The 16,808-nt window shown below is 35.7% G+C and overlaps 3 protein-coding genes across 4 annotated transcripts; 2 read left to right on the top strand and 1 right to left on the bottom strand.

The window, feature by feature from the left end:
- The first annotated feature begins 5,198 nt into the window (after nt 1-5,198).
- BNAA02G15160D (uncharacterized protein At4g22758) lies at nt 5,199-7,374 on the top strand. Of its 2 annotated transcripts, XM_048748411.1 has the most exons (3): nt 5,199-5,835; nt 5,930-6,084; nt 6,234-7,374. In XM_048748411.1, the coding sequence occupies exons 1-3, from the start codon at nt 5,607-5,609 to the stop codon at nt 6,255-6,257; spliced, it is 408 nt and encodes a 135-aa protein (XP_048604368.1). In that variant the 5' UTR covers nt 5,199-5,606; the 3' UTR covers nt 6,258-7,374. The 2 variants fall into 2 exon arrangements, with proteins under 2 accessions (XP_048604368.1, XP_013717423.2); XM_013861969.3 differs by lacking the exon at nt 6,234-7,374 and having other exon boundaries at nt 5,216-5,835; nt 5,930-6,207.
- A 4,539-nt stretch (nt 7,375-11,913) lies between these two features.
- On the top strand, nt 11,914-15,075 carry LOC125582029 (transmembrane protein 214-like). The gene is made up of 9 exons (XM_048748409.1): nt 11,914-12,430; nt 12,552-12,689; nt 12,857-13,045; nt 13,127-13,264; nt 13,359-13,477; nt 13,560-13,692; nt 13,771-13,900; nt 14,368-14,594; nt 14,669-15,075. Exons 1-9 carry the CDS (start codon nt 11,981-11,983, stop codon nt 14,924-14,926), a joined length of 1,782 nt encoding a protein of 593 aa, XP_048604366.1. The 5' UTR covers nt 11,914-11,980; the 3' UTR covers nt 14,927-15,075.
- LOC125582030 (NAD(P)H-quinone oxidoreductase subunit L, chloroplastic-like) lies at nt 15,049-16,350 on the bottom strand. Its single transcript, XM_048748410.1, has 5 exons — nt 15,966-16,350; nt 15,799-15,888; nt 15,609-15,716; nt 15,430-15,524; nt 15,049-15,341 (listed from the first exon to the last, which is right to left on the bottom strand). Exons 1-5 carry the CDS (start codon nt 16,098-16,100, stop codon nt 15,191-15,193), a joined length of 579 nt encoding a protein of 192 aa, XP_048604367.1. The 5' UTR covers nt 16,101-16,350; the 3' UTR covers nt 15,049-15,190.
- Between the last annotated feature and the right edge of the window lie 458 nt (nt 16,351-16,808).

Here is a 16,808-nt window from a genome sequence, read left to right as displayed (position 1 = left end):
TCTGCCCATTCACCAGCTTCATGTGGCCAACGTAATCTGAGATAGAACAATTTAAATACGCAGACATCAAACATCAACTCTAACAATATACCAAACGTGTCATATAATCTAAATAGTCAAACATGTCCTACCATAAAGATCACCCTTGGAGTCACAGTTGGCCTTAAACTCCTCATAGGTGTGGAACCTGAACCTATCTTCTGGAATCAAAACCGGAGGGTTCTCAAGCACCGACAAAGAAGAATTCCAAGAAAATGATACGGTGGCGACATGATCAGCAACCCGATACTGATCTTTGCTTCTGGATCCGAAAAAGTTGCTCAGGTTATACATAGAACCAGCTACCAGATCAAATGTCCCAACACGTCCGGCTGGGACAAAACCCTGAATAACGGTACCCTGTGAATAAATCCAAATCATCTAATACTATCCCAATCAAACCATACTAAAGTAAGAGTCCATACTCTCCCAACCGAGCAATATTAAAGCAAGAGGAAGAAGCTAAAAAGACGGACAAACCTCTTCGTCGATAAGGAGCATCTCTTGTCCAATCAGGGTTTTCGTGTTTGGATTGCGAGCCTCCCAGAAGTGAATCAAACGAAACCTCAAGTCAGCTTCGCGTGGGCCATGGGAAACATCTCTGAACAACATCACCTGGTCGACACACGCGGAGGAGAGAGCGGTAGCAGCGTATGGGTTCATCGGATTGGCAGATGAAACAGCAGCCTTCTCGTTAGGTTTCATCACAGCCACGGAGGCATCAATGGACTTCCCGTTTGGTTTCACAGACGCGAAGGAGTCGACGGTCTTCTCGCTGGTCTTGCGGTCGGTGGAGATCGAAGATTTGCCGGTGTGTTCCATCGCGATGAATGTCAGAGAGAAAATTATCAACTTTGATGGAAACATAAGCTAGGAAAACAGATTCATAAATAGAAAAATGGAGAGGAAGGCGAAAAGAATCCATTGAATGAGCTAAGCCAAGGTTTGATTAGAGGAGTTAATGGCGATATTACTCGGCAAAACGGGTTTAGAGAAAAGAGAGATGGAAGAGATGGAAGTCGAAAAGTGAGTGAAGAACAAATTAGGGTTACGACAACAACACGTAACACATCGGGCCAGCATCTGCAGACTGTGGGATGAAAACATGCAGATAAAACAGGCCGAAAACATCAGAAGCCCAAACCAACTTAACTCGCCGATGACTTGGTCATTTGCTGCATTACTACTGGTCGATTTTTCCATCCGACGTGGGATGCTTCAGAAGGCTTGTTATTTGGCTTTTAGTATAGTTTTGATTAGTAATATATAAAATATAGTCAGTCTCTGTTTATGGGCAACACAAAACTAGAGAACGTCATGGCTAAATGAGGTCGGAGCTTCTGATCCGCGTTGATCATTCCGGCGAAGATGATCACGATTCGACCCCCAAACCTTCTTCTCCTTCCTCTTCTTCTTCTTCTTTTTCCTCTCATCAATGCGGCTAGAGCATTTCCATCGGTGACTCTAATAGGAGGTTCTTAAAAAAAAACCAAAAAAATAAATAAAAAAAGAGATAAAACCATAGAACCAGTGTCTAACATAGGATTTTTGGAACTGGTACTGGCTGCCTTCCCTGGTAGAGACGTAGAAACCCCATACGTCTCTCTTTGTCGAAGGTTTTTTTTCTTTCCGAGAAATCTCGTCGTCGTTGTTGCTCGGCTGCTACCTCCTCCTCCATGAAGAAATCTCCGACAAGTTTCTCTGCTGCGCTTGCCTGTAAGCGCCTCACCTCTTTAACATTGCCTTAATCATTAGTTTTAATTTTATTGATTTAGGGTTTATGTGTCTTAACATTGGGGGAATTACAGCATCTTGATTGTAGATTCATAGTCTGGTTCTGTAATTGATTTTATTGTTGAGAGTTGAGACAAAGGAAGGGAACTAATCATTCGAAATTGTCTTTTGTGTTGCGCAGGGAACTTCTTTACAAACTGATTGTGCTATGTAAGAAGTTGACTTTAATCTCAATCCCAATCCCAATCATTTTTTTTTTCTGGTTCAAGCTTAATGAGGCAGCAAGCCAAAAATCCTGACAAGCTCTGTTCTGACCACAAAGTAGTGGTATGTTTTCAAAGTCCTTTGAATGCAAAAGCTGTTGCTTCTTTTGGATCCATGTTTTATGCGTGTTATGGGATGGTTTTGATGTTTTTATGATTGAATTTGCAGGGAAGAGTACGCTCTTGAATCATTTGTTTGGAACAAACTTTAGAGAAATGGATGCATTTAGAGGAACGCGTGTTCTGTTTTTTTTTTGTATCAGAAGAATGGTTGCTTTCTCTTGGATGATAGCTTTGTGTTTTTTAATAGGTTAGAGAACTTGATTTCGACCGCAGAATGATAGCTTCATCTATGCATATTCATTTTTGGCTTTTATCTGTATCATTTATCTGCACAGAGCTGAGCCTTTTTGCTTTTGTAAGTTCACTTCACTACCTATGCCTTTATTCTTCAGGCATATATTGAAGCTGCTGAGAATATGTTCGAAGATGATGTCGCTTCAAACAAAGCAATAGGGACCTTTGGTTCAAGCTTAATGAGGTAGCAAGCCAAAAATCCTGACAAGCTTTCTGTTCTGACCCATTGCAACACCGTCAGGTATGATTTTAGATAGAGTCTGAAACTCATTGAAGTCGGCAAATCAAGATTACAACTAATCGGCTTTTTCTCGTTTATGCATTTCTTTCATGTTTGTTTAAAATTTCTAATTATAAATCTGTATTTCTATTTTTAATATGTTTTTATGTCATATTTGTTTAAATTTTATGAAATTCAATAATTTATAAGTTTTGTAAAATTTAAATTTAATAATTCAATTTTAAAAAAAAAAAATTTAATAACCTCATATGAGTTCTCCCATTGGACCTTGTCAAAACTAATTATATTATTAAGGGTTCTAAAATTCATACAGTACACAATTAACAATTAAATTAATTTTAAAAACCCATTAAAGGTTTAACCAATGGAGGTTGTCTTAGATGTTTTCACTTATTTCCCTTTCATCTCTCTCTCTCTCTCTCTAAATACATCCTTAAGGTTTTATAGGTTTCTTTATTTCTTATGTGATTTAGGGCTCGATTGCAAAATTGTTCAAAGTAGGTTTTGTTTAGAATAGCGCTGAACCGTCCCGTATTTATTAAATTTTGGCTTGGGGTTGTAGTTTAATCTTGATCTGTTCACGATTTTAATAAACAAGATATGTTTCCCTGAAGACGTATGAAATTCTGACAGATTTCTCTGTTTAGTGTCCTTAAACTCATAGTTTCTTCCTGGATTATTTAGTTATTACCAATGGACACGAGAATCTGGTTTTTGATTATCTGCTATTAAATTTTGATGGCTTTCCAGACATTTTTTGATCTTTAGGCTTTTGACAATTGATCAGAAGCTTAGCATCAAAGAAGTTAATGACTGAATTGTAGGCAACATCTTTTCTTTCTTACTTAACATTATTTAGTATTGAGTTTTCCATTTGTCCCCTAAGCAAGTGTGGTGGAGTGTAACACTTACTACTCAATGTACGGACATGTAGAGAAACTAGCACAAGAGATTAGGAAAGTGCGGCTTCTGTTGATGGTGTCGATGCGAAACTCTGGCAGGTCAGTCAGTGCTCTCTTTACTAGCTTTTCTATGAATGGAAGAGGGAATATATTTCTATATTTTTATTTATGGTGAATGTCTTTTATTTGCCACCATTCTTTATGATATGTGATAATATTTTGAGTGATTTAACACTTTTTCTCTCACTGATGCATGTTTTCAGCATCCTCTCAAAGAAATAAGAAGACATTCATACTGAAGCATCGAGCTAAGTGTTTGTTCTTAACAGGTACCAGAGACCTCCAAAAACATGTGCTCTCTAAATGAGTACACCGCCAAAGAGTGATGCTCCTCTTATCACCCCCAATGACCTTGCCGAGGCTGATGGCTTTATCTTTTGCTTTGGTATGATGGCTGCTCAGTTCAAGGTATTCTTAGATAAAACTGGTGGTCTCTGGAGGACTTTACAACTTGCTGGTAAGCCAGCCAGAATCTTCTACAGCACCGGGTCTCAAGGTGGTGGTCAAGAAACCACCGCATAAGTTTCTTTTCTCAATCCAAAATAACACCTCATCAAAGACACTTGCTTCGGTTTTTATGTTTTGGAGTGTTACTTGTGTTGTCATTGATTTCTAACACGTTTTTTTTTATAATCTTTGTAAGCAGGATTTATAAACTATCGAACTAATTCTATTTTTATAAATCTTGATCTCATGCCAATTAAGCAAACATAAGAATTTTTTTCTCATATTTTTCTAAACGTAAAAATCAAGATAAATGTTTCCAACTACATGTTTGGTTCCTAATGACAATTATAGCATATGGTGAGTTAGTTTTTCTTCACTTTTAAGCTTTAACTCGTTTTTAGTTATAGGATGATGAACAAAATACAAATCCATAACGGTCAAAGTTTAACTTATATGTCTGAGCAAGATAATAACACTATCATACCAATTCTACTAACCCTTTTGTTGAGCCCAAGAAAATAATTCTTTTTTTTTTTGTCAACAAGCCCAAAAATAACTATTAAAAATATAGTTATCTTAATCAAAATCAAGATTGAAAATTCCATATCCATATTCAGATCTATGCGCTTGAATTGAATTCAAAATTTTATCTTACTATTTGAATCAAACAAAAACCAAAATACCTAAACTTAAACCAGACTCAAATTTATAAATAATCAAACGGTTCATATATTTCTTGAACCGAAAACCAAAAACCACAACCAAACCGAAAACAAAAAGTACAATCTAGAAGCGAACCAAAAACCAAACGCACATGCCAAATATATTAGTTAACAAATCAACATGTTGATAAATTTGTCAACAAAAAATAATCCCGCGCTTTCTGTCCTAGTATTATTTATAAATTTCAATCCAGAAAAAAATTAGTTGTAAATCCTTATTTACTAAAGTATACAAAAAAATTTCTAGATTAAATTTTGCCCCACAAATTTTAAAGCTATATTTCACTCAATCATCTTAAAATTTTCATTTAATCGATTTTTTCTTTTATTGCGTTGAACCGAACCGACTCTGATTTTCTATTCTGGTCCTGATTACTCGTTAGACACACGGGAGAAAATAAAACACGTACGTTTTAGAAAAAGCACCAAAACGGAATTTTCCCAAAAAAACCTAAAACCCTAACTAACCTATTTAAACACCCCTCGGCTCAACAATCACATCCATTCTCTGTCTTGGTCACAATCTTCTCTGCTTTCTCGCATCGCCAAAACCAAAAAGTGCTTCTCCCTTCCACGATTTCGATCTTAATCTTACCGTGGAACCGTTTGTGAATGGTGGAAACGAATCCGATTGGTGATAAGTTTACTTTCCCCCTTCACATCCAAAGAGCAAGCTTCCTCCTCCCCCTCTCTTCTTCCTCTGCTTTCTCTTTCGGTTCCTGCAAAGAAGGCTGGTACTTTCGCTGCCTCGGCCTCGACCCGTGAATCTCAATCTCATCAACAAACCCTAGTTTCATCTCGTAAATTTAGTGTTTTATTTCTGTTGAAATTTTTTTCGAAGATGTTGCTCTACAACAAGCAGAAGAAGAACGCTAAGGGAAACAGAATCCTTATCAGCGTTACCGTTCTCGGTAGCGCCGGTCCGATCCGGTTCCTTGCGTACGAAGAAGATCTCGTAGCTTCGGTTATCGACACTGCTCTCAAGTGCTACGCTCGTGAAGGTCGCCTTCCTCTTCTCGGATCCGACTTCAATGATTTCATTCTCTATTGTCCCATGGTTGGACCTGAATGTAAGTAACCAATTAATTTCCTAATCCTCATTCGAATTGATTTTTTGTAACCTAATTTGTTTACTAAACCGGTTTTTGGTTTTTTTTTTGACAGCTATGAGCGCGTGGAAAGGTATTGGATCGCTTGGTGCAAGGAACTTTACTCTGTGTAGGAAGCCAGAGGAGAAGAATAAGGTGGTCAAGGAAGGTGATGTTGCTAGAAAAGGAGGAAGCTTCAAAGCTTGGATCAACAAGTCCTTCAGTCTCAGAGTCTCCACCCATTAAAGATTCTTTCTTTTTCAGACCCAACTTTTATTTTCTTATGATTTGATTCCAGAAGCTTCTGTTGACAATATTGGCTTTGTCGGAAATAAAAGTTTCAGTTTTTTTCTCCACTCTTTGACTTTTATTTGAACAAAGTATTGGCTGTGTCGTGTGAATAACCAAACAAACAAACGTCACTAGTCTATTACTTTATAGTAACAGAGCTGATACAGTGATTCAGTGGTATGTGTTGTGCCCGTGATGAGAAGAATAATATGGTGAAGAGGAGACGTCAACGTAGAATCCAAAAATAAAAATGATCAAATATGTGTTGATTAAAAAAGGCTAAAGAAACTTTGCAACAGAAGAAACAAAAAAAAAAGTACAGATAATGATCAATACAGTAGAGTAGATTCCGTACTAACCGTGCATTCCACAGCCTTGCCGTGCTTCACGTGTTTTACTTCTTCCATCACGAAAACGATCCCTGCCCAACTCTCATTATCCAACACTTATATTTCTAGATGCTTCTAGAAGTACTAAAATGACACGATGTGTTTGTGTCTCGCTGAAACGTGTACATCACGCTAAGGTTTTGAGACATATACAGTATATAGTAAACTATTATGACTAAGCTCTACACAATCACTACACACAATTTACTCGAGGAGAAAATATATTAGATTATCCTTTTCTTTCTTAGTTTCCTCAGGTACTTAGATTATCCTTTTCTTTCTTAGTTTCCTCAGGTACCATACTTGCGGTACTTGTTGTTTATGTATGTTGTGAATTCGTACATCTGTAAACTTGGAGAAAATTAACACAACTTCGGTGAGGAAGCTAGAAGAAGAATTTGTGGCGAAAAATATCAACGAGCGATTCAAATAAACTAAGGGCTTTTAAGGTCCAACTATTAGAAGTTTAATGGGCTGGATGGTTAAAACATACAAGACTCGATTTGAACAGACCATTGAAGTTCATCAATAGAGGAAATACAATCTACTTCTCATGGGAGACCAGTTTTTCACTCTCAATATAGAACACTTTGGATGCAAGGGGTGATGAATAACAATTTCTATCATATGCTTCTCCTCTATCCTTTTGAAAAGTAACAATTTTAACTAAGCTAAATTTTCAGTTGATAGGTGAAACTTAAGTAAAATTTAGACCATTTGCACCTGATGCCTCATTTTCAAACACGTCTATCTCTTCAAAGGACAAAGCCCAACAATGGTCTGGGCCATATATATATCTCTTCGTTTTTCCGTTTTCTAGTTCTCACAGTCAAGGGTTGTTCAAAAAAAAAAAGTTCTCACAGTCAAGTCTTTGGAAGACACCGCACCAAGGTCACAAGATCATTCTCGATCACATGTTTCATTTGTTCACACGGACAAACTCAGTTAACGAAAAGGTCTTTTGCGACAATAACAATCAGGAGACAAGTACCTCCCACTCGCAAAAGTATTAATCACTAGCAACCAATATGTTTTGTCTTGCACATAGAAGTATGTTTTGAGTTTTGACCAAAAAAACGAAATATGTATAGCAACAGAAAAAGTTGTTGACCAACTATTCTGTAACTGATTAAATAAAAATAGCAGATGGTTAAACAAAAAGCAAAGTGGATCCAAACTGAAATATCTTGATATATTGTTTGAGCTACAAAATATTTTATTTTTATTAATAGTTAGTTAACTGCTGTGCTTATTTGCAAAGTGAAAACTATAGTAGTGGTTAGTGACTGAATAGCCATTTTGATTAATATAGTCAGAGAAATGTTGTGCTAAAATATTGTCTATCACATTACATTTGCTGAAAATAGAATTTAGATTAATCTTTTTGTGATATGGTGAAAAACACAAATGATCACATGTTTTTTTTGTCAACTACCCATTTAACTAAATCAAGTTGTGGCCAAAGGAGCCGCTTCTCCGAAGAGCACCTCCGTCTGTCCGTGTCTGATTTACATGGGAGAAAATACGATATTTGTTCCTTCCCTCTTTCGCTAACGAGTCCGTCTGACCATGACTACTCCTACGAATATGAATCAGGCTCACGTCCTCGAAGTCCTCATGTAGTCTCTAGAGCACCTCAATCTCTGTCGCAAGTGATGGCCAGTACATTAGATTCGTAGTCATGTCCACTAGGTTCGAACAGTCCGTCTCGAAACAGTTCAAGGTTATCCTCTTGTCTCTTATACATGAAGTTTCCCAAAGTAAGCTTCTCATCTCAGCATGTAAAGCTTCAGAATCCATTTGATCCTTAAGACTCCACTCTAAGCCACTGACATTGCCATTATCGATCCATGAAGCATCAATTTGGGAGGTAGAGATTCGAGGTATCCCAAGAGGCACTGTCTAAAACTTTGTAGTAGAAGGATCTTCATGATCCTCATTCGCTTCCTACTTTTCATTAGCCTTTATCTAACATTCCGCCAAAAAGGGAAGCAAATTGAAGAGTTTCAATCAGGGATACAACTTTCTCATTAAAGAGTTTGTCGTCCCTAGCCTTATAAATGTACCAACATATCCATGGGAAGATATCGAATTGTGGTCTCAAAGAAACCACCTTTTTTCTTTTCCAAAACAGAAAGTTCATGTTTTGATATATAGATGTATGGTTCAGTAACTTGTGAGAAAAAATCACAAAAAAACCATAAATGTGGCACTTACTAACACTTTAAACTTCCAACGTTTTTTACTAGCACTTAAACCCTCAACCTGACATATGTATCACAAAAAACCTTCAACTTAATTTGCTTATTAAAAAACCTTCAACTTAATTTGCTTATTAATCAAGTCAAGAATGTGTAGGAACTATTCATTTACGGATCAAAAGTGATGATGTGTTAGTTTTTAATAAAAAATAACTAAAATAAATAAAATTTGAAAATTAAATAAAAATAATAAAATGATTTTTTAGAAAAAAACCTAATTAAAAAAATGTTTAAATAATTAATCTTAAACTTTATAAAACTAAAAAAAAATCTAATAATTTTATAAATTGTCTAAGATTAAATAAAAATAAAATTTTTGATTTTTTAAAAAAATTGACATATGTATAAAAAAAAACCTTCAACTTAATTTGCTTATTCATCAAGTCAATAATGTGTAGGAACTATTCATTTACGGATAAAAAGTGATGATGTGTTAGTTTTTAATAAAAAAATAACTAAATTAAATAAAATCTGACAATTAAATAAAAATTAGAAAATGCCTTTATTTTAGAAAAAACGTAATTAAAAAAATAAATGTTCAAATAATTGATCTTAAACTTTATAAAACTAAAACAAATATTAAAATAATTTTATAAATTGTCTAAGATTAAATAAAAATAAAACATTTCTAGTTAAAAAAAAATTAAGTAGAATTATTAAACATAATAAAACTCAAAAGAAAAATTCAAACCTTAAGAAATTATTAAACTTATAAAAATTCAAGTAATTTGAATTTTTAATTTTCTTAAATTTTAAACAATTGATAAATTATATGAATATTTTTTTAGTTTTAGAAAGTTTTAGATTAATTATTTGGACATGTAAATTTTTTTAAGAAAATTAGGTTTTAAAAACAAATACTTTTTCTAATTTTATTTAATTTTTTAAATTTATATATTTTATTTATTTTTAATTATTTTTATTTTTACCTTTATTAGAAACTGGCACCTCATTACTTTTGATCCGTAAATGAATAGTTTCGGCCACATTCTTGACTTGACGAACAAGTAAGTCAAGTTGAAGGCTTTTTGTAATACATATGTTAGGTTGAAAATTTAGCCTCTAATTGGTAACCATTAAAGGAATACAAGGAATAAAAAGGAAAAGAATGAAAGAAAAATAAATAAGAGAAAAATATATTCATCTTCTAATTTGATAAGAAATAATTATAACCTTTTGTTTCTTAAATGTTAAAGAATGTTAAGGAATCATTGGTAATAAATATTCCTTGTAAATGGTGTAAATTGTAAGAAAAGATAAAAAATTCACTATTCCCACTCATTTCTTTAGTCACCATTTACAGCCTAATAAAAAATGTTAGAAATTTAAACTGCCGCTTTGAATGTTTTTAATGCGATTTTCCGTAATTTATATTACTTAGCCACATATTTTTGACTATACGTGGTCTATTTTACCACCACCATAGACATCAGTTTCCATTTACTGTTCACTCTCTAGAAACATTTAGCAATGAGTTTTCATCTTTTTAGAACTCTGCAGGTTCTTTTTTTTTCGACTAAGTTCCGTTTATATTAAAAGATCAGTCATAACATTGTTATACAAAAATGGGGGACACGTATGGAACACACTCCATGCATTATCAGATGTTAAAGATTTTTTGGCTAACAAATCTGCACATGAATTTGCAGACCTACTACGATACATAAACCTGATGTTATGGAAATGAGATTTCCAAGCCGAGATAGTCTTTAAATAATTCTCCAATCGTAGGTTAATGCTTGCAGTTTGTAAACACCTTGTGACTTGTATATTATCTCCTTCGAAGATCACTTTCTTGTATCCCAATGAGTAAGCTGCCTGAATAACCCAAATTAATGCAGTACATTCACCTTCTTCTACTGTACTTCGACCTTCAAATATGCCCAATCCACAGTCAAGAACTATACAAAATTTATTTCGAATAATCCAGCCCATTCCTGATTCTTGACGACCATGATAAACCATTAAAAATTTGAAGAATACTCATTAAAAACTTATATTATTTGTTGTTACCTACATGTAGATTTTGTTCTCTCGGGAGAAAAAACATGTACCGATGAATACCGAAGCTTTTATTAAAGAATACAGCTATTTTTGTATCGAGATAGTCGGGGTTGGGGTTTAGCTCGGGATATCTTAGTTGCACTTTACCATATGTGGATTTTTGTTCATTTACTATATAAAAATTCAATTTTTTTTTCTATGGGACCTTTGACATTTGCTAGCATTAGAAATGACATGTAAATTAAAACGTTACGTATACAAATTTATGCTACTTTATAATTAAAAGACGAATGATGATTTGAAATTTGAACTTTGAACTTTGAACTTTGAACTTTGAAATCAAGATCATGTTGACAAAATAGGAGTATCAGACTTTGGAAACGTTATCTAAAGTTTAAATTCTCTAATTAAGTATGTTAGGTTTATCAGTTTTTTTTTTTAACGCTAATTTATTATGATCTTACAATTATGATATGAAAAAGATTACATAGACGATTAGACTTATCAGTTATCACGCATGTATCTTTTCCGTTTATTTTGTTGAATAACAAGCCGAAACGTAAGACTTTATGAGAGTGACAGGCTAAGCGGAGACTCTTGTCATGGATCATTTTACCATATCTCTAAAATAATGAAACAAACGTTACCAAAACAACATATTGGATATCGGATCTTTTAGGTGTTCAAAAAAAAAGGATATCGGGTCTTTTTATTGAAAAATCTGATTAGAATATAGAACATCTATATTTACAGTTAAATAAAGAGTAAATTAGTTGAATGTACATAGAATATAAAATGTTTAGGCAATCGGTAAAAACTTTTCAAAATTAGGTAGATGGTAAGGACGAAAATGTCTGAAAACATTAAAAAACAATTTTTTTTCAAAACAAAATTGTTTTCACCCTTTTCTAAAATGTTGGAGAAAAGTAATCACTAATCCTAAAACAATGAAACTAAAAACGTGATTAATTAAAAAAGAAACAAAAATCCCAAAATGATTGGTTTATAATCTGTTTGACACATATAACAATGGCAATTTCGAAGATTAAATAAAAATTAAGGATTTTGTTTTATATTCCTCTTCCCTAATTTCCATATATAAAAATCATTTCTTCCCTCGTCTACTTTGGTCTCTGTTTTTTCACGCCGGAGAGAGAGAGAGAGAAAGCTAGAAACTTTACAATGGATCCGATCGAATCTATCGACTACGACGGCTTCGAGACCTACAACGGCAACACCACCCACGTCGACCACGGATGGAAGAAAGTCGTCTACCCAAAACGCCACCGTAAACAGAAACCGGCGGATCAGACGGCGACTAACGGCAAAAATGTTGACGTAGCTAACGGCGATAACGTCTTCCGTTCACTCGAGGAGCAAGCCGAGGATCGAAGGAAGCGGATCCTCGCGGCGAAGATGGCTGCTGTTGACGTGGAGGATGAACCCAACGGCTCGAGATCTTACGGTTACGATGAGAGCGACGATGAGATCGCGGCGATGAATGAGAAGAAGAAGGCGGAGGAGACTAAGAAGCCGAAACCTAAGAAGGAGAAGAAGCCTAAAGTGTCGTTGCCTGAAGCTGCTGCGAAGATCGATCCTTCAAATCTCGAAGCTTTCCTCATCGAAGCATCGGTAAGGATTTGAGTTCTGATTTGAAATCAAAATTCAAACTTTTAGTTGAGTTCTGATCTGAAATCGATAACCCACAAATCAAAATCTAAACTTTCTTGTTCGTGTTGTTGTTTGTTGATAGGAAGCGTATGCTACTCAGCCGGAGATTCAGCTGATGAGGTTTGCTGATTACTTTGGGAGAGCACTTTCAGGAGTGTCATCTGTGCAGTTTCCATGGGTGAAGATGTTCAAAGAGTCTCCTTTGTCCAAGTTGATTGATGTAAGCTACCTTTTTTAAGTCTCTTTGTGATGACCATTGTGTCAGAGGTCTCCGGTTTAAGTGATTGTTGGGACGAAACTATAATATTACATGTTGAAGTTTCGGATTTGGGGGATTATGGGTTTATGTGTGATGAGGTTGTTAAAGCTTATACCTTTGGTCAACAGGTTCCTTTGGCTCATGTTCCTGAACCAGTCTACAAAACATCAGTGGATTGGATCAACCAACGTCCAGTTGAAGCCCTTGGAGGGTTTGTGTTGTGGGCGTTTGATTGTATTCTCACAGACTTGGCAGCTCATCAAGGAGGTGCTAAAGGTGGGAAGAAAGGTGCACAACAGACTCCTTCCAAATCTCAGGTATTGTTTGCTAGTACTCATCAGTTTGAATGTATCTAGTTTAACTTTGGATTAATAACTCCGTTTTGTTATGTTTCTTAGGTGGCAATTTTTGTTGCATTAGCAATGGTATTGCGTAGGAAGCCTGATGCTTTGACTAATGTATTGCCAACTCTGAGGGAGAATGCCAAGTATCAAGGACAGGACAAGCTTCCGGTTATAGTTTGGATGATGGCTCAGGTTTGTTTGTTTTCTTTCTTGTTTGAATTAGGAACAAAAGTGTTGAATTTTGTGTTTAATATCTGAAATTTTGTAAAATGTGGAATGTGGACAGGCGTCTCAAGGTGATCTATCCGTAGGGTTGTTGTCATGGGCACACAACTTGTTACCTGTAGTCGGTAATAAGAATTGCAACCCTCAGTCAAGAGATCTCATCCTGCAGTTGGTAGAGAAGTGAGTCATTTTTATTGTGATCTCCTTTGCCTTTATGTTTGACAGATCATCTAATCTTGTTTTATGCAATTTTTGTTATCAGAATGTTGTCGAATCCAAAGGCTAGGACCATACTTGTAAACGGAGCTGTTAGGAAGGGAGAGCGATTGATTCCACCTCCCATGTTTGAGATCTTGGTCCGGATTACATTCCCTGCTTCATCCGCAAGAGTTAAGGTAAGTAGTAAAGTATTGGAATTTATAAAACAATAAAAGCTTGATTCTGATCACAAGCATGGTCTCTGATGCACACAGGCTACAGAGAGGTTTGAGGCAGTGTATCCCTTGCTGAAGGAAGTTGCTCTTGCCGGTGCACCAGGGAGCAAGGCCATGAAACAAGTCACACAACAGATATTCACTTTCTCTCTGAGGTTAGCTGGAGAAGGTATTAGTAACAAAACGAAGCCTTTAATCTAGGCCTAGACATTCGGTTCCGGTTCGGTTATTAGGTTCTTCAGTTTTTTGGTTTTAAAGGTTTAGGATCCGTTCGGATATATAGAAAATTTGTTCGCCTGTGGTTCGGTCTTTTCCTTTTTACGGTTCGGTTCAGGTAACAAAGATCCGGGTTTCATATCCTATTCGGTTGCGGTTTGGTTCCAATTTTTTGGTTAATTCGGGTTAAAAACTTAGAAAATCCGGGTTTTTTCGGATTAAAGATCAGATCAGATTTTTCGGGCTTTCGGATAAAATTTTGAATAATTTGGATAATTTAAAATATTTTGGATAAAAAGTATTTTGGTAATTCGGTTTATAGTGTTGAATAAAATTTTGGTTCCCGATAAATGTGCTCACCTACTCTAATCCTTGACTCTCTTCTCCCAATAGAGTTGTAATGTGTTTCCGTTGTTACAGGAAACCCTGTTCTAGCCAAGGAAGCTACAGCAAACGCTATATGGGCCGTGTCCGAAAACGTGGATTGCTGCAAGCACTGGGACAATCTCTACAAGGAGAATCTTGAAGCTAGTGTTGCTGTTCTCAAAAGGCTTGTTGATGAATGGAAGGACCATTCTGTCAAGCTATCATCATCACCGAGTGATACTGCCACTCTCAACCGAACTATGAAGAGCTTCAGGCTAAAGGTAACGCCTCTTACTCTATTAAACTACTAATTTCACTCTGAACTCATCTCTGAACTTTCCTGTGATGTTTCTAGAACGAGGAAGCCATCACTGAAGGAAGAGCCAATGTTTCTCTCTACAAAGAAGCTGACAAGTCATGCAAAGTGATATCAGGGAGACTCTCCCGTGGAAGTGGCTGCCTCAAAGGAACAGCCATTGCTGTTATGGTTCTAGCCGCTGCTGCAGCTGTTCTAGCATCCAACCCTGAGGTTACAACCGAGCTGAAGAACCTGGTGGACTCATTGGAGCTGCACCAATACTATAATCCAATCATCACAGCTTTAAAGAACTGAGAGAAGAGAGATGAAAACAACCTGAGGACGATACGATAAGTTATCGTCCGTGTAGAGAATTTACTTGAAAGTTAAAAGCCTTTTACTCCCAAAGATGCAAAGTTTTGAAAGAAATTTGACAATGAGAATAAAGTTATTTCTGTTTATTATATGTTTTGAGTTTAATAGCCATATGATTATATTGAACATAGAGCCTTATGCCTGAGTATAAGAAGAGTGTATACAGTCACAAGATATATAACAAACTTTCTGTAAATCAAGATTTTAGTAGTCATAATCTTCTGGCTGAGCAAATGGGTACTTAAGGTAACCGTTCTTGATAGTGGAAGGGTCTTTTGGTTTGTCCCAAGGATACTTCATAGACGGATCTCTTGGGAACTTTCTGAAGTTGAGAAATGGTGCCCATAGCAGTAGCCTGCAAAGTTATAAAACTTTGGTAATAACCAGAGAGAGAGAGCAAGCATCAAGGCGAATAATGTGGTGGGTATGGATACTATACTTACCCGGGGAAGAACATGAAGACGCACATGAACTGTAGATACATCTCGAAGAACTTCCTTCTGTACCATCTTACTCTCAGCCAGTTCATGATAATTGGCTAATAACACAATTTTGAAGTAATATCGATCAGGAAACATGCAAGTCTTTGAAAATGCTACATTGGTTTGCACCATATACTTACTGGCATTACGAGGAAGTACCAGACCGATATGATACCGATATCGAGCACAACGCTGCTCAGTTCCTGCTCGTGGTTGACTCCAGTTATTGCCAAGGCCGGGTGATCAATCTGCAAAACTAAAGTTTTTTTTAGTACTACTCTTTTCTCTCATATTTTTCAATGGTAGATGAGGTCTTGTATGTTTCTTTACCGTGGCAAGAACTGTCCCGAGTTGAGCTGCAAAGATTGTCTTCTTTGCTCCAAAGAAGTCACCAGCCTTTGCTCTCATCTTGGCAATATTCTGTGGTAAATAATAAAAGTCAAACCCAAGTTATCAGAGATGGCTCTAATCATCACAAGTTAGAAGGGGGGTCTTACATGAAGAAGAGAATCGGTGTTAGAGATGGGTTTGGTGTGAGATGTAATACAGAGAGGAGCTTTGACACTGCGAGGGCTTGAATAAAGAGACAACGCGTTCGGGGCACAGAGCCCAAGAGAGCAGCAACGGCTCATCTCTCTCTCTCTGTGTTCTGTCTTGTGAAGTTTTCTTTTCCTTATCTCTTGAGATTGGTTCTAATGGCAAAGAGAGTATTTGCTTCAAGCAGCCTTTGTTTTGTATTCCATAAATTCCACGTGTCATATGGAGGTCTCACGTTGAGTTTTGGCATTTTGTTGTGTATTCTTCTTCTTCTTCTTCTTCTTCTTCTTCTTCTTCTTTTTTTTGTGATTTCACAGTAATGGTTGCTTACAAGTCACATGATTGCTCTCACAATTTAACTAACATTTATCTAATAATATATGCCTATTATTAGACGCGTTGTTTTTTTTAAAACATTGGATAACACATTATATCATCATATAATCTATAACTCTATTATAAGACGCATTGCTTTAGGACCACATTTTTTTCATGTAATCAACCAGTGAGTTTGACTCTAAGTTTTCATATTGTTCAGAATACTAAGTTAGTGATATCACTAATAAACAATTTTAAAGATTTAATAATGTAATAACTTTAATTTAATACAATGGGACAACTGATTTTATAAAAATTAATAAGAACATTAAATATAAATTACAATACCGAAATAAATTTATAAAGAAGAACTGCATAGTCCAGATGACAAATCTCTTTCTTTAGATTTTTAAACGTCCATAGTGTGACGGTTTTATAAGGCTCACATTTTCAGGATATAACTGATGTGTTTCTATCTTCCAACA

This window comes from Brassica napus, chromosome C2 (genome assembly GCF_020379485.1).
Source record: "Brassica napus cultivar Da-Ae chromosome C2, Da-Ae, whole genome shotgun sequence".
NCBI lineage: Eukaryota > Viridiplantae > Streptophyta > Magnoliopsida > Brassicales > Brassicaceae > Brassica > Brassica napus.
The sequence above is the reverse complement of the archived record's forward strand: the minus strand, read 5'-3'. Positions and strand labels throughout refer to the sequence as shown.